This window comes from Mugil cephalus, chromosome 1 (assembly GCF_022458985.1).
Source record: "Mugil cephalus isolate CIBA_MC_2020 chromosome 1, CIBA_Mcephalus_1.1, whole genome shotgun sequence".
NCBI lineage: Eukaryota > Metazoa > Chordata > Actinopteri > Mugiliformes > Mugilidae > Mugil > Mugil cephalus.
Genome location: NC_061770.1, coordinates 39,283,247 through 39,310,851, shown reverse-complemented (window position 1 = coordinate 39,310,851; position 27,605 = coordinate 39,283,247). Strand labels below are relative to the sequence as shown.

Here is a 27,605-nt window from a genome sequence, read left to right as displayed (position 1 = left end):
ACAGAACTTTGTGGTGAATTTAACAACACTTTCCTACATTATAAGACAACAATTCTTGAATATTTTCCTTGTATCGATACAAACACAAACAAGATCAAAGATGAAAAAAACAAAACAAAAAAAACAACAACAAGGGGGATGGACTGAAATTGACAGAAACTTTCCACTCGGTTAGAGTGAACACAGAGCAAATTTAGTTGTGGTTAGCTCAAATATGCAGCTCAAAGCACGATTCATTAGGTCAGAGGACATTTTTATTTGTTCTTTTATATTTATCTCGCTAGGACTGCAGATCTTTAATGGTATTTTAATGATACTGGATGCTACATTTCAAATTTTAAAAAAGTACTTGGTTTAAGTGCAGCTATACAGAACATTGTGGTGAATTTAACAACACTTTCCTACATTATAAGACAACAATTCTTGAATGTTTTCCTTGTATCGAATCAAACACAGTACTACTGTTTTCAGTCTAAAACAGTCTAAAAACATGTAAGATGTCAGTGGGTTCTTTGAGGCTCGATACATTCATGTGTTTTAAAAAATCTCAAAAAGTCAAATTGTCCTGTTCTACTGATACATCATTTAACTTATTTTAAGTAATGTGTCCCTCACTTTAATGCATTATAAAACTTTCATATTATGACAATACAGAGGCCACACATTTGGCTTGGAGACACTAACTGAGGTTCAGTGCTTAATAAGGAGGGACATACTGGCCCCAATGTAGCAGAAAAGGAAACCACAGCCAGTTCCTCTTTATAAATCATTTTGTCCCCCAGATAAAACACTTTGTGACCTCTTTCCTTTCTTCAAACAATCTTGGCAACTGTCACACAGTCAGTGTAGTGAGGGACTGTCGCCCCTAGGTGTGCGTGTGAGTGGTTGTTTGGCTATGTGTTAGCCCTGCGATAGGCTGGCGACCTGTCCAGGGTGTACTTCGCCTCTTGCCCAATGACAGCTGGGATAGGCTCCAGCAACCCCTGCAACCCTAGTGAGGATTAAGCGATATGGAAGATGAGATGAGATGAGAATGGCAACCCCTGCTGTAACCTCCTGCGGTTACAGTCACTGGAAAACCAGATTTCTCCCTGAGAAAGCTTCATCTGTTGAGCATGTGTGAGTTTCGTGAATAAAGTAAAATGAACCAAAGACCTGACAGATTGTTTTCTATGTTGGAAGAAATTAAATACGAAAAGAAACAAGAAGTGAACTAAAATGGATTAGGGTTGAATAACAGCTGCTAATTAAATTAATCATTGTATGTACTATAAGCTCACAAAATATAAAGTGCCCACTTGTGTCATCAGAGATTTAGAATTATAGGTCTTGGAAAATGTCCAAAACATAACATGATGTCATGTAGCCACCTCAGACTTAGACTAAGACAGACTTTAATGATCCACAATGGAAGTAGCTTAGTTGTGACAAAAGCTTTGTGTTATCCTTTTGTGTTTATACTTTTAATTTGTCAAACTCAAAATGAAATATCGCTTTCATCAAAAATCAATGAAGTCAACGCTGCCACGTGTTCCTTACCCAACCCAGCAGTGAAACTTGAACGCGGCACTTCAAACAACAAGAAAGTAAATAAAAAAAAATTCACCGACTATTGATGTCTTTGGGCTGAACCCATGAGTGAACTTGGAGCTTCTACTATCTGAAGTTTATTTGGTGGAATGACTGAAGAGCTCCATTCTTTCTCTTCAAATCAGTGACAGTGACTGATCATGAAATGAGCAGCTGGTTTGCTACCCTGGTGCACTCTGGGAAGTGTAGTTCTATGATCCAAGTAGTGTTGAAAATAAGGAAAAGCTCCTTTCCTGATATTCAGCTTTACACCCTCACTGATACAAATGTCTCCAACTCCCCTCCAATCACATGTTTTTATATGCAAGTGAGTTCTTTACCTGTGTATTTTCTGCTGTCATTTAGAAAGAAACACTTAGACACTCTCTGCTACATTCACACTGATGTTGATTTTGCAGCCTTCACATTAAAGTGACCCTGGGTCTGGGCTTGGAAACCATAGCATTAGAAACCATGAAAAGCAAACATCCTGTGTAACTCATTCATTTCCAAGTTTGACCTCGGGGTGGCAGTGCTGTTTCACTTTATAAACGCTGCAATACAACACAGTGGGCAACATGTGTTCTATCACAGGGCTAACACAGAGAAACAGACAACCATTCACACTCATATCTATGGATAATTTAGAATAACCAACAAACCTAAGGAGCATGTCTTTGGAAACAGAACAGAAGCCAAAGTACCCGGAGACATCCCATGTGTCATGACTATGTATGTCTGTTTCATGTTTTGAGTTTTCTGTTTTATTTTGCTGGCCTCGGCAGTGGTTTTAGTTGAGTTTCTTGCTCATGAATTCCTTTTTGGTTTGTAAACTTATCACCTCTTTTTGTCCTGCATTCAGATCCTCAATCCACTCTGACAGAACAACACGACCAGCATGAACCGAGCAGACACAATCTCTTTCGACCAGGCCGCAGAAAAAAGGTGAGCTTTGTCTTGCCATCAAGAACTTACGCTGAAATTCAAACCCTCGCTCAGGCCTGAGTTCCTGCCACTTTTTGACAGGCCCGGACTGGCAATAGGGAGAACCGTGAGTATTCCCGAAGCGCCGGCCTATGATTGGCCTGCGTCTCCCTCTCTCTTTCTTTTTCTTTTTTTTTAACAGGCTGCCAGTCAGCCAGTGATGGCATCGTGTCTATGTGTCTTTTTTTTCTAAGTCAGAGAGGCAGGCCAGGCCAATCAGAGGTCACCCAGGCCAGTAGCATGTGAAGAGGCCAAGACGATTTGTTTGTTTCGATTAAGACCCGCCCCAACAGTCAATCAACCACACAAACAGCGTGTGGAAGGTGTGTGTGTGTGTGTGTGTGTCTGTGTGATGGCTTCGACAATTAGATGATGGTCCCCAACCCAGGTAAAAAAGAAAAGAAAAAAAAAAAGGTGGTGCCGAGAGTGAGAAGTAGAAAAAAAGAAAGGCGCTGGACGATGACACGGCCAAATGCCTCAAGTTGACCAATTTATTCAGGCACCCCCCCAAAACGATGCCTGCTGGACCATGTTATTGGTCCAGCATACAAGTTCTTGCTGACCTTGTCCGTAACACAGGTAGCCTGTGAAAGGACCTTCACTTAGACTTAATGAGTCTTCACTTAATGAGTCTTCACTTAGACTCATTAGGTGTCTGCAGCGTAGGGCAGAATATACTGTGTGCTGTATATTGTTGAAACATGTTAGTCATATTTACATTTCTTTGAAGTATTGTGTTGCTGTTTTTTTGTACGAGATTTAAGCATCGGTGTTAATGCTTTTAAGGTTGTGAGGGTTCTCAGTCATCCAGGTCATGGTTATCCAAAAGACGTTTCATATTTAAACCTCAACTTCCCACCAGTCTCTCAGAACTGAAGAAGCTACTCAGATGAGCGACGAAACATCTTCAAGAAATTCTAGTCCAGCTTCCTTTCTTTAACACCTTCTGGATCGCTTTTAAAGTTATTTTTGGAATGGCCACCTCACTTCTTCATGACCTTTATGTCAAAGTCTTTTCATATTTTACTCCTTACTGAGAAGGTTGAAAAAACAGGTACACATTGAGTATATAGAACAATTTTAGTTTCATCCTAAACTTCAGGTGGATCTTCCTCGTGTTACACAAAGTCCTTTTCATTGTTCATGTATAAGACAGTAAAAATAATTTGGGGTCACCAAAGTATCTCACCTGGAAGATAATCCAATGGTAAATAGATACTCAGTACAACTATTAGACAAGCTATTCTGATTTACACAGTCCTGTGTTTTCATGTCTGACATGACATGTCAAGGCCAAAGTAAGACACAGAAGTGTAGCATCACTAGGACTTCTTTTAGACACAAGAGGAACATGCCTGCAGAAAAAACTACCTTCTGAATATAATGTGTAAACCGACAGAGCAACATAGTGTGAAACCTTCTCAACAAATGCCTGAACCGGCAAACTGCCCAGCACACTCCAGATCAACTTTCCACCACAAATAAATTTGTCAGTAGGGGAAATTGGTCGGGCTTCAAGGTGACTACAAATATGGAAGTAAATGAAACTAAAAATGACTGGCGTAAACAGAGAAATACAGGTGTACATCATCAGCACAGCGTCGAATTTAAATAACACATTATAAACTGCCCACTATGATTTCATATTTTTATTCATTGATTTTCTGTCAGTTAGTACTTTGGAGAAACATTTTTTAAAAAAAGTAAAATATATATTATTTTAGGCTGTGTTTGGGGAAGACTGGTACACAAACTAAACACTCAAAAGAAGATCTTTGAAGTCAAGAAGAGACGAGGCAAAGTTTTCACACTGCTCACAATTTTATTCGCACATGGTTTATAAAGTAGGATATTACAAAGCATCCAAGAATTGGACTTTTTTCTCAGTGAGTCAGTTCAGACTCAAAATGACTGAAAGCAAAAAAAAACAAACAAAAAAAAAAACAACTCTAATGACTTCTAACAGAGCTGCAGGTTAATGAACAAACTCAGGCTTCAATGCATTTTAAGTATTGTAAATAGCAAATGGTTGGCTTATGCACCATGAAGGCGTCGTCACAGAGAAGCAGGCGTCAGGTTTAAAGGGACTTGTTGTCCAGTTCGTTCATGATCTTCACAACCCAGGGATCAGTCGGATTCACACAGATGTAACGAGACTTTTGTGTCACCAAACTGAAACAAACAAAAAAAAAAAACAATAGGCAATGACTGATTCTGAGCAGACTAGAAACGCCTCCAGATAATTAATCACAGCTTTTACAACTTACATGGTTGCAGGCATGGCGCAACGTTCATCAGCCCTGTAATATGAGGTGATCAAGCTCTTCTGTATTCTTCTTGTGTGGTAATTGAAGCAGCAATTGGTAGGACCGAATGCATCTGAACAAAGGAACATTAAATATTATATATCGGTGCATCTCCATCTGTGGCACCTCTGATTGACAAAATAATGTCAGAGAATCTTACTGTTGCAGAGCACTGGAGAAAACAGTGCAGCTCCCAGGATGCAGAGCAGAAGGATGTGAATGGTCCTCATGACGACTGGATATTCTTCGATGATGGAGATAAACACCACGGTTACACAGTGAAATGACTTCTAAACCAAAGGTGGTGAGGTGTTGGACTTATTAAGATCAAAAGGGGGGGGAGTTGACAGGAACTTTCCACTCGGCTAGAGTGAATGCAGAGGAAATGTAGTTGTGGTTAGCCCAAATATGCAGCTCAAAGCACAATTCATTACATCAAAGGACATTTTTATTAGTTCTTTAGTTCTTGCTGGGATTTCAGATCTTTAATGGTATTTTTCTCTGTAATATATTTATCCTTATTTGAGGAATATTACCATAGTACTGGAGGCTATATTTAAGATATAAAAAAATCCTTGGTTTAAGTACAGCTGTACTGATTTAAAGATACAACATATTTTGGTAAATTTAATGACACTTTCCTAAATTATAGGACAACAATATTTTTAATATTTTCCTTGAATCAATACAAACACAGTACTACTTGTTTTCAGTCTAAATCATTCTGAGATGACTGTGGATCCTTCAAGGCTCGATACTTTTATGCGTTTTAAGAAATCTCTGCAAATTAAATTCTGTTCTACTGTCAGATCATTTCAGTCATTTTAAGTAATGTGTCCCTCAGTTTAATGCATTTAAAAACTTTCACATATTATGACACGGGCCAAACATTTGGGTTTGAGACATTAATTGAGGTTAAGTGCTTTACAGGAATGGAAATACTGGCCGCACCCACTGCTGGTAAAGATGGTATACGTTGTAGCTGTAGTGTACACCAGGTACGGCACTACTTTGTCTATATAAATCTCTGCAGCCTAATACCTGAGACACATCTGGAACATTTATATATAAAGCAACCACAAAAAGCCAAAAAATCCAACTATGAGCATGAAAGTGTCGACCCTACTGGGCCTTCTTCAGCTCACACTAGGGGTTGGACCTACTAGTCGACTTTACTGCTGTGCTTGACACTTTAAGCAGGAAGTCGACTATCGCTGATTACGTGACAACAACAACACAGATGCCTCCTAGAAGACATGAAGAGGTGAGGAGCACAAAAATGAGTGATTGCAGCCAACTAGTAGTCAGACACGTGAAGTTTGGAGGTTTGTCTGTAGCGTTTGACTCTGCAGAATGTTGTCATTTTACATGGCCTGACAAGTTATGGTTAAGTTGCTGTCATTCCCAATTGCTTCCACTTTATAATAAAACCACTGACAAATGACTGTGGAATATTTAGTAGCAAAGTCAATAGAGAGAGAAAAGCTGGGCGGGAGAGTGGACGAGGGTTTAGTGGTGAGGTAGAGCTGGGTGTCATCTGCGTAACAGTTGAGGTGGGGTCCAGTTGACAGGTGGATGGCTTGGATTTCTGGATGTAGACTGTGATTCTCTAATAATAATTGCTGAGTAAAGAGCGGAGTGTATCTGCAGTAAATGTGTTCACATTTATATGAATCTGTTTGTCCAACTGCAAAATTCAGTCACACATCAATAAGAAATCAGAGGAATTGCGTTCAAATGAAAAATGATCTTTCTTGTCAATAGCACCAAATTGTAAGACTGTATATTTTAGATCGTGCCTGAGGAAGACAAACCAAAAACTAACTAGAATATCTTCTACCTTCCAAGGAATCAAGAAGAGACGAGTCAGAGTTTTCACACCACTCAGATTATATTGTATTTGCATGAGGTTTATGAGGGAGAATATTACAAAGCAACCACGAAACATTACACACACAAAAAACCTTTGTCAGTGAGTCAGTTCAGGCTCAAAATGACTGAAAGCAAAAAGAACAAAAAAAACAAAAAAAAAAACAGAGCTGTAGGTTAATGAACAAACTCATGCTTGGTTGCATTTAAATAGTAAATAGTTTAATGAAGAAGTAAAGGCGTCATCATGGAGAGGCAGGCAGCAGGTTTCATGATGCCCACAACCCAGGTTTCACTCCGATCCACGCAGATGTGACGAGACCTTATTGTTACCAAAAAGAAAAAGAGAAAATTAAGATTGTTTATCAAAAATAACTTTTGAGCCCTGGTATTATAAGTATGAGAAATACAAAATCATTAGCATCATGAATGTATCATTTTACTTGTTACAACTCAACACAAGATTTATTATTTTGAAATTGACAGAAACTTTCCACTCGATATAGACTGAACGCAGAGGAAATGGAGTTGTGGTTACCCCAGAGATTCAGCTCAAAGTACGCAGAATTTTAATGGTATTTGTGTCTGTAATATATTGAACCTTATTTGAGGAATATGAATAGATTACCATTAAACCATAAATGTAACATTTCAAAAAGTACTTGGTGGTGTAGTGGTGGTGCTAGTGGACCTAGCATCTATAGAACCATTTCACTTATTTTAAGTAATGTGTCCGTCACTTTGATGCATTTTAAAACTTTCACATACATATATGACAATTTCTTTCAAAAATTTGGGTAATGGCAGTGGTTTTGAAGAATGGAGGGACAGTTCCAGTGGTTAAAGAGGAGTGGATCATGGCAGAAATAAGGGGGACCAGAGAGGGGAGGGGGGTCCAATTGACAGGTTAGATTTCTGGATGTAGTCTTCTGGGAGAATGGGAAGTTGGTAGGAGGAGCATGAGAGTGTGGAGGACAAAAACACTACACATGCATTTGATGGTTAAGATCAAACTGTGGCATATACTGTACAGTTGATGCTCATCAAGATTTTCATGTTTGTAAGTTTTTTTGGAAATGCCATCTCATTTCTTGATGCCTTTATTTGTGCCAAAATAACTGTCATATTTTACTCCTTATCCTATCAAAACACCAAGTACAGACATATTAAATAGAATAATTTTATTTTAGTATCTGAGGCAAAACACATTTAGAAGCCCAGTCCAACTAAAAAAACGAGCAGCAGTCTGGCGGTCAGCTACCAGCTAACTACCCTAGCCAACAGCAGCAGGTAGTAGGTAAGAAGGGATGGCATATTCAGCTACATGTCAGCCAGCACTTCACAAGATTGAGGACAAAACACATCTAGAAGCCCAGTCCAATTACAAAAAGAAAACAAAAAAAAGGAAAGCCGACAAGCAGACTGGCGGTCAGCTACCAACTAGCAACCAACAAGGAGATACCAGGTAGTTTAAACTAGCTAACTAGCTTTTTTCAAGTGGGCACCTCTCTTCACAGATGTTAGGTTAGGCCCATGACACCTCAAGAAGGTTTAACAGTGAGTTCCAGTGTCCTGGAGTCACATCCCTTACACGTAGCCACCACGCAACCATGTGGCTTTCAACAGAGTGATTAGCTTAGCCCTACTACAACTACTAAAAACTACTCAGCTAGCCTTACCTTTAACATCCTCCCCAGCTAGTGTGTTTCCTCCTCAGTCACAGCCACTCACTTGCTCGCTCTGCTGCCAGGAACATGTTGTTTATTGTGATCCTCTGTTCTCTCCCGCAAATGCCCAGCTAGCACAGGAGGACAATGGTGGATTTCAGCCTAAATCCATGGCAATCCATCTCCACCGGTGACACATAGGTGCTCCACCCACACTGCTCAGCTCCTGCTGCCATCTCTGCATGCCTAGCTCTCTTGTACTTGTACTCATTAGCCTCATTAACTCTGTCTTCCCACGGGACAGTAAGCTCAACAAAATACACTACTTTCTATACTTCCAACCACAACAGCAGGTCCAGTGTCAGTCAGGTGCTCACTATCTGCGCTGGGACAATCAGCTGTTCGTTTAAGTCGACCTTAGCTGCACTGCGCTATGTCTGACTGGCCTCTGGCCTTTTCTCCCTCCCCTACAAACATAATATACCTAATTTCTCTTCTAGCAGTTAACGAATTTATTTCTACCTATTTGTCCTCAATGGCAGCTGCTAAGCCTTTCAGCAGGTGGTTGTGATGCCAGGTATATTGCCCTTGGGAGAGACTAACCCTGAAACCTGTCAGAATGTGGATCGGAGTTGCTAGCTAGCGTGCTAAAGTGGTGCTAACACTACATATATACATTGTGCCTTACTGATGCATGTTGTAATATTTGTGGTGCAAGTTTGAAAATAAATGTTTTCATAAAACGTGATAAGATGATGCTTGGTTGATGGGAGCTCGTTCCCATCAACCAACTACTGAGGTCAAAATGAATCATTTTATCACTTGAACAAAAAAAATGAAAAAAAAAATGAATAACCTGTGTATTATTTCAATAGCTTGATATTGAATGCCGAACAACAATAATAATGGATATTTATAATTTGCACTGGACAGAGTTTAATATAGAACACTAGAAGGTAGGGGATCCTTACTTAATCTTTCCACCAGTTTGGGGTCCTTAACCCCACACTGACTTAGACACACTCTGCTGCATTGACACTGATGTTTGCAACCTTCAAGTTAAAGAGACCTCAGGCCTGGGTTTGGAACCCACAGCATCAGAAACCGTAAAAGGTAAACATCCTGTGTAGCTGATTAATTTCCTAATTTGACCTGGTGGTGACAGTGTTGTTTCTCTTTACAAATGCTGAAACACAATAGGCAATAAGTGTTGTTGGTGGATGCCATCAGTTGCTGCACAAGTTCTGTTCAGATGCCAGAATGTGCACTTGCTCCACCTATTTTATTATGGATGTATCTGGAGGTAACTTGTTTGGACCTGGGAGAGTCAGATATCCCAGGCTTTGTACCAAACTACTACATTTGGAAGTCTGAAGTTCACTCATTGTCAGAGTACTGTGATAATGTATGACCTGGACTATGGGTGTGAGGTAGAACAGCATCTAAACAGAAAAGCAGTTTACATTTTTTGCAATAATAACAAATTCATAGATGTGTTTTTGGTATCCTTAACCCTTATCCTTAATATTCTGCTCTGAAAATAATTCACTTTCTATAACGTCTTGTCCTCTGAAGGGTCACGGGGGAATGGAGCCTATCCCACCTGTCATTGGGTGAGAGGTGGGGTACACCCTGGACTGGTCTCCAGTCTATCTCAGGGCTAACACAGAAAGACAGACAACCATTCACACTCACACCTACGGTCAATTTAGAATCACCAATGAATTGAACAAGCATCTGTTTGGACAGTGGGAGGAAACCAGAGTACCTGGAGAGAACCCACCAGACACAAGGAGAACATCCACATCCACACAATGGATTCAAACCCAGAACTTTCTTGCAGTAAATAACTGTATAACCTTAATAAAACCCAAATGACTCATTAAAAATCAAGTAAGTGCTTGTAACAGAAATTAGCCTAGCTGGTTTAAAATCAGAAATACAGGCAAACATCATTAGCATAGGGTTGACATTAAATAACAAAGTGCATGTATCAACCACTTTCAGCTTAGGCTCATTATGTGTCTGCAGTGTAGAGCAGAATATACTGGGTAGGACCAAGGAAACAAGTTGTCTGACCACAAAATACTGTGTGTTGTTGAAACATTGTTGAGTTACGCTTTTAAGGTTATGTTGGAAATGCCACCTCAGTTCTTCATGTCCTTTATGTCAAAGTCTTTGTCTTGGAGGTCGAGAGACCGGGTACACATGCAAGAACAATTTTTCAATTCATCCTAAACTTCATTTTGATCTTACTTGTGTTACACAAAGTCCTTTTCATGCTTCGCGTATAAGACAGTAAAAATAATTTGGAGTCACCAAAGCGCCTTACCTGGAAGATGATCCCATGTGTTTTAATGAAAGTTAGTCTGATTTACACAGCCCTCATTGTTTTAATATCTGATCCGACAGGTCAAGGCTAAAGTAACACAGAGACATGTAGCATCAGTAGGACTTTGTTTAGACACAAGAGGAATAGCTGTCCTTATATGATGGGTACACCCTGTCCAGGATGTATGAATGGACATACTGGACAGGGCGTGTTTCAACCCATACAGAAAGAATAACTTTCTGCATCAAATGGATAGACCTACAGAGCAACAGAGTGTGAAACATTCTCAACAAATACCTGAACCGCTCTTAATTTTCATCGCAGCTCACCCCAATGATTTGATTTCTTTGCTGCTCTAAATTTGACAGTGGGTGAAATTGGTCCGACTTTGAGGTGACTGCAAATATGGAAGTAAATTAAACTAAAAACTGACTTGTGTAAACTGAGAAATACAGGTGAGCATCATCAGCATAGCTTTGAATGAAGGCGTAAGAAGAGATGAGACAAAGTTTTCACACTGCTCACAATTTTATTTGCACAAGGTTTATAAAGTAAGATATTACAAAGCATCCAAAAGACATTACACAAAAAAAAGAGTCATTCTTTTTGTCAGTGAGTCCGTTCAAGCTCAAAATGACTGAAAGCAAAAAAAAAAAAAATAAAATCTTGTGTGACTTGTAACATAGCTGCAGGTTAATGAACGAACTCTCGACGCTTCATGCATTTTAAGTATTGTAAATAGTAAATAGTTGGTTTATGTAGCATCGTAGCATCATAACAGAGAAGCAGACAGCAAGTTTAAGGGTCCAGGTATTTCATGATGTCCAAAACCCAGGGTTCATTCGGATCCACACAGATGTAACGAGACCTTTTTGTCACCAATCTGAAATGAAAAAAAAAAAAGGCAATGACTTATATTGAGTGTGGAGGGCGGGAGGGTGCAATTTAACAAACATTGCCCAGGACATTAAACATACAAGAAATGCCTTTGGATTATTAATCACAGCTTTTATCACTTACATGGTTGCAGCCTTGGGGCAGTGGCTATGAGCCTTGACATATGAGGTGATAGAGTCCTTCCTTATTCTTCTTGTGTAGTAATCGAAGCAGCATTTATCAGGACCAAATCCATCTGAAGAAAAGAACATTATTACAAGAACATTATTATATTATATATACATCTCCAGCTGTGATGCCTCTGACTGACATAATAATGTGAGGGAATCTTACTGTTGCAGAGCACTGGAGATAACAGTGCAGCTCCCAGGATGCAGAGCAGGAGGATGTGAATGGTCCTCATGACGACTGGATATTCTTCGATGAACGAGATACAACACCACGGTTACACAGTGAAAGGACTTCTAAACTAAAGGTGGTGAGGTGTTAGGCTTATCAAGGTCAAAAGGGGCGGGGGAGGGGGTGTTAACAGAAACTTTCCACTTGGTTAGAGTGAACGCAGAGGAAATGTAATTGTGGTTAGCCCAAATATGCAGCTCAAAGCACGATCATTACATCAAACGACATTTTTATTAGTTCTTTAGTTCTTGCTGGGATTTCAGAACTTTAATGGTATTTTTCTCTGTAATATATTTATCCATATTTGAGGAATATTACATCCTTGGTTTAAGTACAGCTGTACTGATTTAAATATATTTTGGTGAATTTAATGACACTTTCCTAAGTTATAGGACAACATTTTTTTTAAAATATTTTCCTTGAATCAATACAAAAACAGTACTACTTGTTTTCAGTCTAAATCGTTCTGAGATGACTGTGGATCCTTTGAGGCTCGATACTTTCATGCGTTTTAAGAAATCTCAACAAGTTAAATTCTGTTCTACTGTCAGATCATTTCACTTATTTTAAGTAATGTGTCCCTCGGTTTAATGCATTTGAAAACTTTCACATATTATGAAAATACACGGGCCAAACATTTGGCTTTGAGACATTAATTGAGGTTAAGTGCTTTACAGGAATGGAAATATTGGCCCCCTACTGATAAAGATGGTGTACTTTGTAGCTGTAGTGTACACCAGATACGGCACTACTTTTTCTATATAAATCTCTGCAGCCTAATACCTGAGACACATCTGGAACATTTATATATAAAACAACCATAAAAAGCCAAAAAGTCCAACTATGAGCATGAAAGTGTTGACCCTACTGGGCCTTCTTCAGCTCACACTAGGGGTTGGACCTACTAGTCGACTTTACTGCTGTGCTTGACGCTTTAAGGAGGAAGTCGACTAATCGCTGATTACATGACAACAACAACACGCATGCCTCCTAGAAGACATGAAGAGGTGAGGGGCACAAAAATGAGTGATTGCAGCAAACTAGTAGTGGTTCATCAAGTGTGTGGAAATACTGCACCAGATCGGTCCATCAGATTGCCAGATGGAGAAGTGTGATGGGTCCCTCCAGAGAACATCTGCACTGCTCTAGAGTCCAGTGGTGGTGTACTTTACACCACTGCATCTGATACTTTGCACTGCACATGGTTATGTATGACTTGGATGCAGCTGCCATGGAAACCCTCTCTATGCACTGTTCTTGAGCTAATCTGAAGTTTGGAGGTTGGCTGTAGCGATTGACTCTGCAGAATGTTGTCATTTTACACGGTCTGACACGTCATGGTTGAGTTGCTGTCATTCCCAATTGCTTCCACTTTCTAATAAAACCACTGACAGTTGACTGTGGAATATTTAGTAGCGAAGTGAATAGACAGAGAAGAGCTGGGTGGGAGAGTGGACGAGGGTTTAGTGGTGAGGTAGAGCTGGGTGTCATCTGCGTAACAGTTGAGGTGGGGTCCAGTTGATATATGGATGGCTTGGATTTCTGGATGTAGTCTGTGATTCTTGATGTCTTTTTTTGTATCTTGTGCCAAAACAATTGTCATGTTTTATTCCTTACTGAGAAGATAATTGCTGAGTAAAGAGCGGAGTGTATCTGCAGTAACACATTTCACATTTATATGAATCTGTTTGTCCAACTGCAAAATTCAGTCACACATCAATAAGAAATCAGAGGAAATGCGTTCAAATGAAAAATGATCTTTCTTGTCAATACCATCAAATTGAAGACTGTATATTTTAGACCGTGTCTGAGGAAGACAAACCAAAAACTAACTAGAATATCTTCTACCTTCCAAGGAATCAAGAAGAGACGAGTCAGAGTTTTCACACCACTCACATTTGTATTTGCATGAGGTTTATAAGGGAGGATATTACAAAGCAACCGAGAGACATTACACACACAAAAACCTTTGTCAGTGAGTCAGTTCAGGCTCAAAATGACTGAAAGGAAAAAGAACAAAAAAACAACAACAAAAAAACAACAAAAAAAAACAGCTGTAGGTTAATGAACAAACTCATGCTTGGTTGAATTTTAATAGTAAATAGTTTGATGAAGAAGTAAAGGCGTCATCATGGAGAAGCAGGCAGCAGGTTTAAAAGGACCCCTCATCCAGGTGTTTCATGATGCCCACAACCCAGGGTTCACTCAGATCCACGCAGATGTGACGAGACCTTACTGTCACCAAACTGAAACAGAGAAAATTGAGATTGTTTATCAAAAATAACTTTTGAGCCCTTGCATTATAAGTATTAGAAATACAAAATCATTTAGCATCACGAATGTATCATTTTACTTGTTACAACTCAACACATGATTTATTTATTTTTTTAACTTATGACACTACTATGAATGTTTTCTATGAAGTTGATAGGTCCTGACTTCATTAAGCTAACATAGAAGATGTACGCATTATAGACATGTTTTATAACTTTTGTGACCATTTTGCACAATGACTTAAAAAAAATGCAAAAATGCAAACAGACTAGAAATATCCTTTGGTAGTACTCATTCTACTTATTAATCACAGCTTGTAGCACTTACATGACTGCAGTCTTGGGGCAGTGGTTATCACTCATGTAATATGAGGCGATGAAGTCCTTCCGACAGAACCTTTCCGCTCGATACAGACAGAACGCAGAGGAAATATAGTTGGTTGTAGTGGTTAACCCAGAGATGCAGCTCAAAGTATGATTCATTAGGTCAGTGGACATTCAGATGTGTGCTGGGATTTCAGATTATTAATGGTATTGGTCTATGTAATATATTGAACATTATTTGAGAAATATTACCATAGATTACCATAAACCATAAATGTAACGTGTAAAAAAGTACTTGCTTCAAGTGCAGCTGTAGTAGTTTAAAGATACAACATATTATGTTGAAGTTAAAGACATCTTCCTATGTTACAAGACAACAATTCTTGAATATTTTCCTTGTATCAGTACAAACACAGTACGACTTGTTTTCAGTATAAAAACACTTGTTCTGAGATGTCTGTGAGTACTTTGAGGCTCGATTCTTTAACGTTTTTTAAGAAATCTCAGCAAGTCACATTTTCTTGTTCTACTGTGACATCATTTCACTTATTTTTTGTGATCAAATTTTTTATTTAGAACAATAGTGTCATACAATGTACAATGCCATCATATTACCCTTTTCACTTACACATAGCATGACCAAGACAAAGTAACGTGACCTAGCACGTATAGAATCATTTCACTTATTTTAAGTAATGTGTCCCTCACTTCGATGCATTTTAAAACTTTCACATACACATATGACAATTTCTTTCAAAACTTGGGTAATGGCAGTGGTTTTGAAGAATGCAGGGACAGTTCCAGTGGTTAAAGAGGAGTGGATCATAGCAGAAATAAGGGGGACCAGAGAGGGGAGGGGGGTCCAGTTGACAGGTTAGATTTCTGGATGTAGTCTGTGATTTCTGGGAGAATGGGAAGTTGGAAGGAGGAGCATGAGAGTGTGGAGGACAAAAACACTACACATGCATTTGATGGTTAAGATCAAACCAGTTGATGCTCATCAAGATTTTCATGTTTGTAGATTATTTTGGAAATGCCATCTTATTTCTTGATGTCTTTATTTGTGCTAAAATAACCGTCATATTTTACTCCTTATCCTATCAAAACACCAAGTACACACATATTAAATACAACAATTTTATTTTAGTATCTGAGACAAAACACATTTAGAAGTCCAGTCCAACTGAAAAACCGACAGGCTGGCAGTCAGCTACCAGCTAACTAGCCTAGCCAACAGCAGTAGGTAGTAGGTAAGAAGGGATGGCATATTCAGCTACATGTCAGCCAGCACTTCTCCGTCCAAGATCAAGGGCAAAACACATTTAGAAGCCCAGTCCAATTACAAAAAGAAAAAAAAAAAAAGGAAAGCCGACAAGCAGGCTGGCTGTCAGCTACCAACCAGCAACCAACAAGGAGACACCAGATAGCTTTAACTAACTAACTAGCTTTTTTCAAGTGGGCACCTCTCTTCACAGATGTTAGGTTAGGCCCACAACACCTCAAGAAGGTTTAACAGTGAGTTCCAGTGTCCTGGAGTCACCCTGTTCCACGTAGCCACCAGGCAACCATGTGGCTTTCAACAGAGTGATTAGCTTAGCCCTACTACAACTACTAAAAACTACTCAGCTAGCCTTACCTGTAGCATGCTCCCCAGCTAGTGTGTTTCCTCCTCAGGCACAGCCACTCACTTGCTCGCTCTACTGCCAGGAACATGTTGTTTACTGTGATCCTCTGTTCTCTCCCGCAAATGCCCAGCTAGCACAGGAGGACAATGGTGGATTTCAGCCCAAATCCATGGCAATCGATCTCCACCGGCCACACATGGGCGCTCCACCCACACTGCTCAGCTCCTGCTGCCATCTCTGCATACCTAGCTCTCTTGTACTTGTACTCATTAGCCTCATTAACTCTGTCTTCCCACAGGACAGTAAGCTCAACAAAATACACTACTTTCTATACTTCCAACCACAACAGCAGGTCCAGTCTCAGTCAGATGCTCACTATCTACGCTGGGAAGATCAGCTGTTCGTTTAAGTCAACCTTAGCTGCACTGCGTTATGTCTGACTGGCTTCTGGCCTTTTCTTCCTCCCCTACAAACATAATAGACCTATTCTCCCTTCTAGCAGATAAGGAATTTACTTCTACCCATTTTTCCTCAATGGCAGTTGCTAAGCATTTCAGCACCTGGTTGTGATGCCAGGTATATTGCCCTTGGGAGAGACTAACCCTGAAACCAGTCAAAATGTGGCTAAGTGTACATACACTAGAACACAGTGGGCAGGCAGAATCCTCCCCTAACCACTGGTTTAGATTGTGGAGAGATGGCAGCACATCATAAAAACCCCCTATCATAAATTTAATCCCGTTAGCCTCCATGCTCCATCAGGACAGAACCCGTTAACACCCTCTGCTCTTCTGACAGCAGTCACAGCATCCACATGCTACTACTGGCACTACTGCTATTTTTTTTTTTTTTAAACTGCAACTCATATTATCAAATGTGTTTTTTTCTTTTCTAAAAAATAAAATAAAAAATAAAGATAAAACAAAGTGCTGAAAGGTCATACAGTATGCAAACCCCAAAACATAATCAAAAAGTGCTTTACATGGCTATACTTTTTGTATAAACAAATGCTCCAAAAAGTATTCTGCCCCACAACTTTGTGCATTAAAATTTTGGCCCGCCCTGCTCTACACTCTACCCGTTCACCCACTGTCACTCACCTAGTACATCTTTCTGCTCCCTCTCACCTATGAATTTCCTCCACTAACAACTTCCTCTTTTCTTCTTGACACCTTGCTCCACAGAGGTTTCCATGCACACAATCCCAGGCCTCCACGCCCTTGCCGTACGTGACCTATGATATTCCTGTGCCTGGGGGCGGCCTGTGCTTCTGCATCTTTCAGATTCTACTTCCTCCCTGTTTTAACCGTGGGCGCTGCACACCTAACTACTGGATCTTTCGAATGAGCGAGAGTCATCTCTAATCTAGCCTTGCCACACTTAAATTCTTCTGTCAGCTTAGTTACTGGGAGCTCCAGTATGCCTTTCCCATACAAGGCTGTGCTGCTTAAGCAGCGTGGGATACCATGTTATCTCCTGATTGATGAATTAATCATCCTTTCAAGCTTCTCCATCTTTGACGGAGGATACATAGACCGTCAGTGGCCAGATTAGCTGGGGCGATAAAACAAACTGAAAACACCATAGCCTGAAGAAGCTACTCGGATGAGTGGCGAAACGTCTTGAAGAAATTCTACAAGTCCAGCTGACCTTATTCAACGCTTTTTTGGATTAACATAGCCTAAACTTTCCTGGGAGTCCTGACCGGTCTATGCACGAAATACCTTGAATCATTTCCTGCCTCAATCCTTCGAACTGCACTCTATCGCTACGATTTGCATCATATACGATGCACAAGATTAGTTTATATTGTAACTCGTCTTTATCTAAACCAGTTTCAAATGAGACTCAGGACGTGAGGATGTCATAGTCATTTCATAGGTGTCATCCTTACATTGATATAGTTCCAAATAATTGCTAGCTTATTATTTTCTATTAGTATTCAGGAAGCGAACTGAACATAAAAGAATAGGTGAAACACAAATATGAGTATGGAAAAGTAAAAAATGTTGAGTGTTATGAAACTAAAAATGATTGAGAAATACAGATAAGCATCATCAGCATAGCTTCGAATTTGAATAACAGGAAAAAACACAGGATTAGTTTATATTATAACCTGTCTTTATCTAAACCAGTTTAAGTTGAGACTCGGGACGTGATATAGTTCATGAATCTGTCCAAAATATGAGTCCAACTGCAAAATTGAAAAAAATATCTTTCTTGTCAATAGCATCAAATTATAAGACTTTTTATTTTAGGCCGCGTTTCGGGAAGACAAACAAAAACTAACAAGATCTTCTACCTTCGAAGGAGTCAAGAAGAGAAGAGACAAAGGTTTCACAGCACTCATATTTGTATTTGCATGAGGTTTACAAGGGAGGATATTACAAAGCATCCAAGAAACATTACACACACAAAAAACACTTTTTGTCAGTGAGTCAGTTCAGGTTCAAAATGACTGAAAGAAAAAAAAAAAATCTCTGATGACTAACTGAGCTGCAGGTTAATGAACGAACTCACGCTTAAATGCGCTGCAATAGTAAATGAAGAAGCAGAAGAAGTAATGGCGTCATCACGGAGAAGCAGGCAGCAGGTTTAAAAGGACCCCTCGTCCAGGTGTTTCATGATGCCCGCAACCCAGGTTTCACTCGGATCCACGCAGATGTGACGAGACCTTGCTGTCACCAAACTGAAACAGAGAAAATTTAAATAAAAATAATCAAAAACAGAATAGGAAAAAATTGATATCTAGAGTAAAGTAAGTGTAATCAAACACAGATTAGAGAATAAATTGTTGCTCAAACTGTGCCCATTACTATTTTAAAATCCATATAGTGACAGTAGGACTCATTCTACTCATTAATCTCATCTTTTATCACTTACATGGCTGCAGTCTTGGGGCAGCGGTTATCAGTCATGTAATATGATTTGATCAAGTCCTTCCGTATTCTTCTTGTGTAGTAGGTGAAGCAGCAGTCATCAGGACCAAGGGAATCTGAAGATAAGAATTAAATATCATGTATTGGTACATCTCCAGCTGAGACGCCTCTGATCAACATAACAATCTGAGGGAATCTTACTGTTGCAGAGCACTGGAGATAACAGTGCAGCTCCCAGGATGCAGAGCAGGAGGATGTGAGCGGTTTTCATGACGACTGGATATTCTTCGATGATGGAGATAAACACCACGGTTACACAGTGAAAGGACTTCTAAACTAAAGGTGGTGAGGTGTTGGACTTATTAAGATCAAAAAAGAAAAAAAAAAAAACAAGTGTCACTGGTGTGAAAGGGAGGAGGAGAGCGGGGGGTGAGGGTTGTGTGGTTTCAAAGGGGACTGACAGAAACTTTCCACTCGGTTAGACTGTGAATGCAGAGGAAATGCAGCAGTTGTGGTGTAAGCCCAGAGATGCAACTCAAAGTACGAAAGCGACATGTTTCTGCAGCCCCGGAAATATATGAAGTCAGACAATAAATTAAAAGAAATGGACTACTAAGAGTTTGTAGAGGTGTTGTTGGGTTCACGTGATGCCTTTTTACTGGAGGTCACGTTCATGGAAACTGAAGCTATAAATATACAGTGTGCACAGAGGTACTGGTCCAACGGAGTCATGTTTGCACATGTGTTACTTTCTGTAACACTACTTTCTGTTGGATGGAGGTCAGAGCTTCATGGCGGCTGCTCAGATACCTCGACTTTAGTCTAGGGCTATGTACATAGGTCACGGCGTCTACGTTCTACAGAGGTAAACCACGCTTCAGTTGCACCAAAATATCAAATTAAACCATTAAAGTGAACCCTACATAGAAAATAGCCATCATTAATTACGATGTCAAGGTCTTAAAAGGTTTATTAAAATGTAAAACACCTTAAGTAATAATGGGTCAAAGATGTTTTTTTTGTTTTTTTTTACCACTTCGTAAAAGCATTTCCAACTTGAGAATTTATTAGGCTGATGTTTGACTTCAGCTTCACACTGGTTGTCATGGTTACACTAAAAACAGGAAAACTAACCTTTTCAGAATAAAAGCGTGGATAAAACCTTTTAGAGTAAAAACTCAAAAGTGCACCAAAAGACTCACGACGCAGCTCCCGCTTGTAGGTGTACAGCTTTTTATTATAATAAAACCATCATTTATTTCTATATACACATTTCAAGTGAGATGCAGATGCATGGCGACCCCACTGCCATCTCCATGGATGTCTATCAGTCCTCTACAGTACGCGGGTCTCTTGAGAAATAAAAGTGGAGACGATGCAAACGACAAACAGAATTTAAGACTTTAAAAAAAATCCAGCAAAATCAACCCGATTGTGAAGCAAACGCATATATATTATCTATATATATTACATGTTTTCGTTTAAATTTTGTTTGAATTTTTTCACCCTTCAATGGATCATTGACTAAGCAGGTAGTGTAGGTAGAGAGCTGGTACGGTTGAATTCAGACCAGCTTTTAATGTAACAACTAACAGATCTGTCACACACACACACACAAAAAAGACAAACACACACAAAATTCACCGTCAGACACTTAAGCACAGAAATTACAAAGGGAAAATGAAAAGACGATGGAAAAGAAAACGACAACCCGTTTAAACCCGTGACATGAACTGATGATGATGATGATGATGATGATGATGCGAGGCACAACTCAAAGGCTTCCATGTATGTGCAAAAAGCTTTATTGCAGTCCTGCAGTGTGTTACCACAGTGGAGGAGGAAGAAGATGGGGAGGGAGGGTTGCACATTAAGAAGAGTGATCAGAAAAGTCTGCAGCACGTTGCCGAGGTGAAGTCTGTCTGCTAGCAGCCGTGAGGCAGCCGAGACGACGGGGAGCTCAACACCAAAACCCGCTTCCTGTTGTTTAAACTAAAATACTTTGAGCACAACGACGTCCTTCAGAGGACCGAGAGACATGTCGCTGATGGATGTTCAAAAACTCAGTCAGGGTTCACGAGACCTTCACGGACAACCAGCAACAAACCCACAACTTCAGCTCCCTCTCACGAACTTACTAGTGCAAAATGGGCTTCGAAAGAAAGAATCCTCTTAAAACGCAGTGGAACTTTTCTTTTCTTTCTGATTATCAACAAATTCAAATCGCCAACTCTTTGCCGCGCAGCCCTTCAAAAACAACGCATCTCTAAAGAGATGTAAACACAGGCCCTGTCCCACTAGTGGTGGCGACGGTATAACACAATAACCACGACATACTTGTCAACGTCGAGACCCGTCACACACACACACACTAAAACACACATCGCTGCCAACCTCAGAGCCTCAAACCTGACCGATGACCCACTTTACACCTACACCACTGCACAGACGTTCAGGGTGACAGGAAGTTACTGGAATGGAATGAACAAAGCAGCGAACTATTTCACTCATTTTTGCTTTGCATCAAAAATAAGGAGGATCTAACTGTACTAGGAAGGGTCAAGTAATCCTGTCATCAGTTACCAACCACCTAAACCCGAGTACATTCAGTTTACTGTCACACCGAGACAAGGAAATGCTTCGGATTCTTGTTTGAAATGTCAAACAAGAATCACATAATTTTGATCAAAAAACGACTAATCGTTTCCCCTCTGAAGGATTCCTGCCGATCGATCGGGCCTCAAAGGAGCGGTTGAATCACACAGATGGGCTTAAAAGTAGGAATTATCCATTTTAACTGGCTTTTAAGACAATTCTGCAGAGTTCTAATGGTGCCAGTTTGCACAGACGTTAACGGTCGACTCAAAAATAAAAAAAAACTTCCAAGACATGACCAGAGGGGGCAGTATTTCACGATCTGATGCCAGGTTAATAACGGACTCTTTAGTAGCAACAACATCAACAATTACTTCAGAAAGTTTGAAACCGTATGCCCACATCTTCACAACAATTACCGTGCTGTTTTTGTAGTAGATACAAAATCTTCATTGGTCAGTTAATCATTTCCGCTCCGAAGGATTTTTACTGATCGCTTGAGCCTCAAATACACAAGGGCTTAAAAGTAATGATTCTCCTTATGACTGCCATATTAATTGAGTTTCAACACAATCCTGCAGAGTTTTAAAAGTGCCAATTTGCAGAGATGTTAACGGTTGGCTCAAAAAAAAAAAAAAACTGCAACCAAAGACATGAACAAAGGGGGCAGTATTTCACGATTTAATGCCAGGTCAGTAGCGGACTCTTTAAAAGCGGCAATTACTTCAGAAAGTTTGAAATTGTAGGTCCACATCTCCACAACGGCTATCATGATGTTTTGATAGTAAATCCGAAGTCTTCGGATCAAGTCGGCTCTAATCCGCCCTCTAGAGGAGAAACCTTTAACATACATAGTGTATACAGGAGGAATGGTTTGGATTCTTGTTTAAAATATCCCTCGTAAACAAGAATGTCTACATTTTGATCAAAAAACAGATTAATTATTTCCCCTGCGAAGGATTTTTACTGAGAAGTAGCTGGAGGTTTTGCGTGACACGTGTTTAAGGTCAGTAACGGACTCTTTAAAAGCGATAATTACTTTGGAAACTTAGAAACCATAGGTCCATATCCCCACAAAAATTATCATGATGTTTTTGTTATAAAAAAAAAAGGGCAGAAAAAAAAAAATTTGCTAGTTAGTCAGAGGTGAGTCTAATTCGCCCTCTAGTGGAGAAACCATTAATATACAAAGCGTATATAAGAGAAATGGTTGGGATTCTTGATTAAAATGTTCAAAAAATAGACTAATCATTTCCCCTCCGAAGAATTTTTACCGATCAATTGGGGCTCAAAGTCAGTAGATGGAGTGGTTGGGTCACACCGATGGGATTAAATGTAAGAATTCTCTTTACAACTACCATACTGCAGAGTTTTAATTTGTGGCTCAAAAAAAAAAAAGTGCTATCAAGCACATGAACAGAGGGGGCAGTATTTCACGTTCTAATGTCTGAAAGTGGGCTCTTTTAGAAGCGACAATTACTTTGCGTAAAGTTTGAAACCGTATGTACACATCTCCACAACAATTATCATGATATTTTTGTAGGAAATCCGAAGTCTTCGGAGGGGAAAAAAAAAAAAAGTTTTGCTAGTTGGTCAGAGGGGAGTCGGCTCTAATCCGCCCTCTAGTGGAGAAACCTCAATATGCATAGTGTATATAAGATGAATGGTTCGACCCTTCATTTAACTGGAACAAAGTCCCGTTTGTGTCCCGTTCTTCCTGTTTTTTTTTATGTTGATAAATATTAAATAAAAGTGCAAAAGACAAAAACACTAACACCAAGACATCCTGGAAATGAAACACTCAACAAGCTGACAAAAAAAAAAAAGTACCTCAAACAGCATAAGCATAGGGGGAAATAACACATCAGTGACTATGAATTTACTCCAGTTTTGTCGACATAAATATGCTTACTTTACCATACCTTTTTTTTTCTTTTTTTTAGATTTTAGAAGGGTACAACATTTCATTAGGTGTAACAACGCGGTGCAATCAAGAGTCACCAAACATGCGTTCAGGTGTTTAACCTGCAGCATGAAGGTTATGTGCATTTGTGTTTTTTTTTTGTTTTTTTTACTTTCAAACTATTGACTTCATGGAATGATTCAGAAAATAAAATATATATATCAGAGAACATAAAGGAATGTCTTAAGTTTTAAGAGATGAAAATAATTAAAAAAAAAAAAAGGGTAGGACACAGCGAGACAGAAAAAAAAAAAGACACAAGTTCCTGATTATCGGGTTTGATTGTGGAGAGTTTGAGTGAACTGCAGAATTAAAATCTACTACGTGGAGGATTGTGTGTTGGAGCTGTGGTCTGTGGAGATGTGAATCAGCCTGGTGAGTACATGTATGTGTGGGAGTGTGGGAGTTACATTCTTCAGCCTTTCCCGGCTTCAGCTTCCAGTTCGCTGCTGGGCCTCTGTGTAGAGGAGGGGTGTTTGGAGTTAAATAAGGCCTCGTATTCCTTTTTATATATCACACCCACTTTTTTTTTTTTTTGCCTCATCACTGACAGACCTCCCTCCCCACCCCGCATCCCCCATCTCCCCTCTCCCCTCCAGGGTCCTGACTCTGGAGGTGAGTTTCATCACGTCGGCTACAAGTAGTCCCCAATACTCCAGGGTGTCCTGAAGGCTGGACGGGTTCAGGTCCAGTCGGTTAGTGTGAGAAGGATTTTCTTCAGATCTCAGCTCAGAGCCTCAGCACCAGGCTGCCTCGCTCCGGCTTTCTTCTGTTCCGTTAAGGTCTGCAGCACCTGCAGAAGCAGAAGGATTGTACGTTACAAAACATAACTACACAGAAGTGCTAACAGACCGCGAAGGGCGTCCCACCTGTGCCCACTTCCTGTTGCGGCTGGTCATGTGAATAGCAGCGATGTGCTGGAAGAGCTGCTCGGGCGGGATGAGGTCGGGCAGTCGCGTGAGGAACTGGGCCATGTGGATGAAGTCCATGCAGGTCAGGACGTCCTGATAGAGGCGCAGCAGACCCAGCGCCGTGCGGAACAGGAACTCCTCGCCGTCCCTGCAGAACACGTCCCAAACCCGACACGCCAGGTCCAGAGGCAGCGGCTTACTGTACAGAGTGAAGATCCTGGAGGGAACGGCAGCATCTTAGTATCGTGATAACGAACTCGGGCTAGGCCTAGGCTTAAAACCTGGGATTTGTATGACACCAGGGAAGATGTGCAAGAAGTCTACACAAACATTTACACAAAGGTCCCAGTATCCCTGCACCAAAAGTTTCTGAACCTAGACCTCAAATATCACCTGCACTCAATGATTCTGGCTTTGCAGCAGAAATGATGGCAGCTTTAATCTGTTGACCCTCAGTGGATCGCAAAATCTTTGGTTGATTAGACACTGTTGATATATTTTCTTTTAATTTTCCCCCAGAAATTTTAATTTCTTTAAATACTTCACATTAACATGAATCCAACATATTTTAGTAAGGTGAAATAAATAATGGATTACCGTAACTCACCAATGGACAAAATGGAAAAAAGTGCGGCTGAACATTTGGAAGATTCAAGATCACTTCATTGATCCTCACAGGGGAAATTATTTTGTCCAAGAGTCACAAGATGAGAAAAAAAAGGGCATACACGAACAAGATATATATACATAAGAACAGAAAAAAATTAAATAGGAATAAAAAAATTTTAAAAAAAGCTGCCATTACGGTAATGATGATGCACCGCGACACAGTTGTTTGGAGGATTTGTTGGTAAAACCAAAGTTGGTTACACCCTTGAGATGTCACAAAGATCTTCCAGACAAAAGCACAACTTGCCAGTGTTCAGCCACACTTTGAATTTTGTCAAACCAGTGAGAGTTACGGTAATTCGAAAAAATGCGAGTTTTAATTTGGTTCTAAAGGGTTAAGTTACTTTCCACTGCCATTAATGGAGTGCAATTGGAGGCTCTTTCAAGGTCCTGTGGGACCAGTTTATTACCACTTTATTAGTCAGATTAACACAAATAAAAATAGATAAAATACATGTTTTTATAAAAAGGCAGCATTTCCTCAACAACATACGGGCCAACCAACTTTTTAAATTCTCACCAACTTCCTGCTCTAAAGTCTTGACTTAGAGACTTTCAAGTCTTTTTTTTCTTTGACTCTTTCGGTCTCCAAGCGACACCTCTAACCACTACCCCAGTGGTGGCATTTCCAGCTCGAAACGTTTGTGTTGTTGTGTGGTATTTTCATGCTGAGAACGTGACATCACTTATGCAAAAATAAAACAAAAATATAAAATGTGTAAAATAGTAACGTACAGTAACTTGGTTTAGTAACTTTAATCTAATGACTAGTTTGGAAATAGCAACGTGTCAATGTTACTGAAAAAAAAAGTGGTTATTGTGGAGCTATTTATACGTTGTGCGATCATCAATCTGGTTCGCTCTGTGACAACTACCACCCAAACATTAGATTGGTGCCGTCTCTAACTTTTTTTGTTTCTACTTCCTACTTCACTTTCAACAATGACGACTGAATCTTTCGCCGAAATTTTTACCGAAAACGAGTCGTACAGATGTTGGTATCTTCAAACCTCCTCAGTTAACCTTTCTTCGATGTGACGTGTCTTTATTGATCCAAAAAAAATTAATTGTGGACACGGAGAAGTAGCCGGTAACACTAAAGAGGAAACACACTGCTACCAAGTGGACCAATCACAGCTCTTGCAAAAAAAAAGTGGTGACATATGGAGTAAAAATGGAGAATTTGTTTGGAAGCTTTTGTAGTTTATCTGTTTGAGAATAAGAACGAAGCAGGAACTGTTCCCAAAATGGTTCAAAATCTTTTAATCTGTGCCATAAAAGCTCTTTTTAGGTTTGCGAACCACAACGAGGATGCATTTTAAATTAGTTTCAGATTCGTAGACTAATGTATGCATTTATTTTACTTTAGCTGACTAGCATCCTCATCCCATCAGTGGCTCAGTCTTACGTATCTGAATGCGGCTTATTTCACAGAAACCTAATGTCAAACACCTCTGTGGTGTATTGTGCATCACAACACGCAGCATATTTTTCTTTCAAAGGTGCAAGCATTTAAAAACCCACACCACGCATAGTGGATGAAGCCTACCTATTAACCGTTTAACCTGGTTATGTTATTTTCATTTGTGGCTCCATATAGTTTCTGTCACTTTGGTAATCAGAGCTCTGCACAAGTTCAGGTATTATTCAGAGCAAGAACCACATCGATTTAAACGTGGGAAAAGACTTTTTATACTTTTGTGAACTTCAGAGCTTAAATCGATGTCGTTTGGTGGCTTCACTTTTAATTAAAAGTTAAACAAAAAAAAAAGGTAGAATTACTGTGAAAGGGTGGAACAGAAAGGTGGGCGCAGCGTCACAAAATAATAATAGCACCGAAATATTGACCACTTCCTTAATAAAGTAGGTGTCATGTGGGTGAGTTAAATACTGAAGACCGCCGCCACCGACCCCTGCCCACAAAAAAACCCTCCTGTTTTCTCTGAAAAGCACCGAAACTGTGACAAGTCGAAATGTGAGGTAAGTGTCATCTCACATGATCTCTGTATGTGGGCGGAATTCACGTGTAAAGTTCAACATTTTATATAAATAATTAAGATGCAACTCACCAGTCGATTAAATAAATATCAGGGGTCAAGTTGTTTTTCTTGAAATGTGCAAAGAGCTTTGGTAGATTTTCTTCAAAGAACACTTCAAATGCTGCAAAGTAAGTCAACATCTGTGGAGAGAAGAGAAGAGAAGGTGGTCCTGAGCAGAAATACACAAATCACGCTACGACGGGAGTCGGGGATGAATCATTTGGTTGTAAATGAAACGTAAACAGGCGGCAGAGAAGGTCGAAACTATAACATGTGTAACCCGTGTGTCTGAAATTGTGAAAAA

At 39.8% G+C, this 27,605-nt stretch overlaps 4 protein-coding genes across 5 annotated transcripts in view; all 4 read right to left on the bottom strand.

Moving 5' to 3' along the window:
• Positions 1-4,355: 4,355 nt before the first annotated feature.
• On the bottom strand, positions 4,356-5,187 carry LOC125007070 (C-C motif chemokine 4-like). The gene is made up of 3 exons (XM_047583645.1): positions 5,020-5,187; positions 4,821-4,932; positions 4,356-4,725 (listed from the first exon to the last, which is right to left on the bottom strand). The coding sequence occupies exons 1-3, from the start codon at positions 5,087-5,089 to the stop codon at positions 4,632-4,634; spliced, it is 276 nt and encodes a 91-aa protein (XP_047439601.1). The 5' UTR covers positions 5,090-5,187; the 3' UTR covers positions 4,356-4,631.
• Positions 5,188-11,236: 6,049 nt separating this feature from the next.
• On the bottom strand, positions 11,237-12,155 carry LOC125007080 (C-C motif chemokine 4-like). Its single transcript, XM_047583657.1, has 3 exons — positions 11,958-12,155; positions 11,748-11,859; positions 11,237-11,610 (listed from the first exon to the last, which is right to left on the bottom strand). The coding sequence occupies exons 1-3, from the start codon at positions 12,025-12,027 to the stop codon at positions 11,526-11,528; spliced, it is 267 nt and encodes an 88-aa protein (XP_047439613.1). The 5' UTR covers positions 12,028-12,155; the 3' UTR covers positions 11,237-11,525.
• A 6,425-nt stretch (positions 12,156-18,580) lies between these two features.
• LOC125007061 (C-C motif chemokine 13-like) lies at positions 18,581-19,494 on the bottom strand. The gene is made up of 3 exons (XM_047583635.1): positions 19,326-19,494; positions 19,129-19,240; positions 18,581-18,934 (listed from the first exon to the last, which is right to left on the bottom strand). Exons 1-3 carry the CDS (start codon positions 19,393-19,395, stop codon positions 18,841-18,843), a joined length of 276 nt encoding a protein of 91 aa, XP_047439591.1. The 5' UTR covers positions 19,396-19,494; the 3' UTR covers positions 18,581-18,840.
• Positions 19,495-20,340: 846 nt separating this feature from the next.
• The window catches only part of tbc1d14 (TBC1 domain family, member 14), a 45,585-nt gene continuing 38,320 nt past the window's right edge, over positions 20,341-27,605 (bottom strand). For both annotated transcript variants that reach the window (XM_047583616.1, XM_047583624.1), the window contains exons 13-15: positions 27,332-27,441; positions 24,552-24,810; positions 20,341-24,475 (exon numbers count right to left, since the gene is read on the bottom strand). In XM_047583616.1, coding sequence (XP_047439572.1) covers positions 24,407-24,475; positions 24,552-24,810; positions 27,332-27,441 — 438 coding nt within the window. In that variant the 3' untranslated portion in view covers positions 20,341-24,406. The remainder of the gene's footprint in view (positions 24,476-24,551; positions 24,811-27,331; positions 27,442-27,605) is intronic.

Coding starts and splice junctions, on each gene's coding strand:
- LOC125007070 (XM_047583645.1), bottom strand. CDS start 5,089: ATGAGGACCATTCACATCCTTCTGCTCTGCATCCTGGGAGCTGCACTG. Junction 4,933..5,019: donor TTCTCCAGTGCTCTGCAACA/GTAAGATTCTCT, acceptor TCCTTTGTTCAG/ATGCATTCGGTCCTACCAAT. Junction 4,726..4,820: donor TGCGCCATGCCTGCAACCAT/GTAAGTTGTAAA, acceptor TGTTTGTTTCAG/TTTGGTGACACAAAAGTCTC.
- LOC125007080 (XM_047583657.1), bottom strand. CDS start 12,027: ATGAGGACCATTCACATCCTCCTGCTCTGCATCCTGGGAGCTGCACTG. Junction 11,860..11,957: donor ATCTCCAGTGCTCTGCAACA/GTAAGATTCCCT, acceptor TCTTTTCTTCAG/ATGGATTTGGTCCTGATAAA. Junction 11,611..11,747: donor TGCCCCAAGGCTGCAACCAT/GTAAGTGATAAA, acceptor TTTTCATTTCAG/ATTGGTGACAAAAAGGTCTC.
- LOC125007061 (XM_047583635.1), bottom strand. CDS start 19,395: ATGAAAACCGCTCACATCCTCCTGCTCTGCATCCTGGGAGCTGCACTG. Junction 19,241..19,325: donor ATCTCCAGTGCTCTGCAACA/GTAAGATTCCCT, acceptor TCTTATCTTCAG/ATTCCCTTGGTCCTGATGAC. Junction 18,935..19,128: donor TGCCCCAAGACTGCAGCCAT/GTAAGTGATAAA, acceptor TCTCTGTTTCAG/TTTGGTGACAGCAAGGTCTC.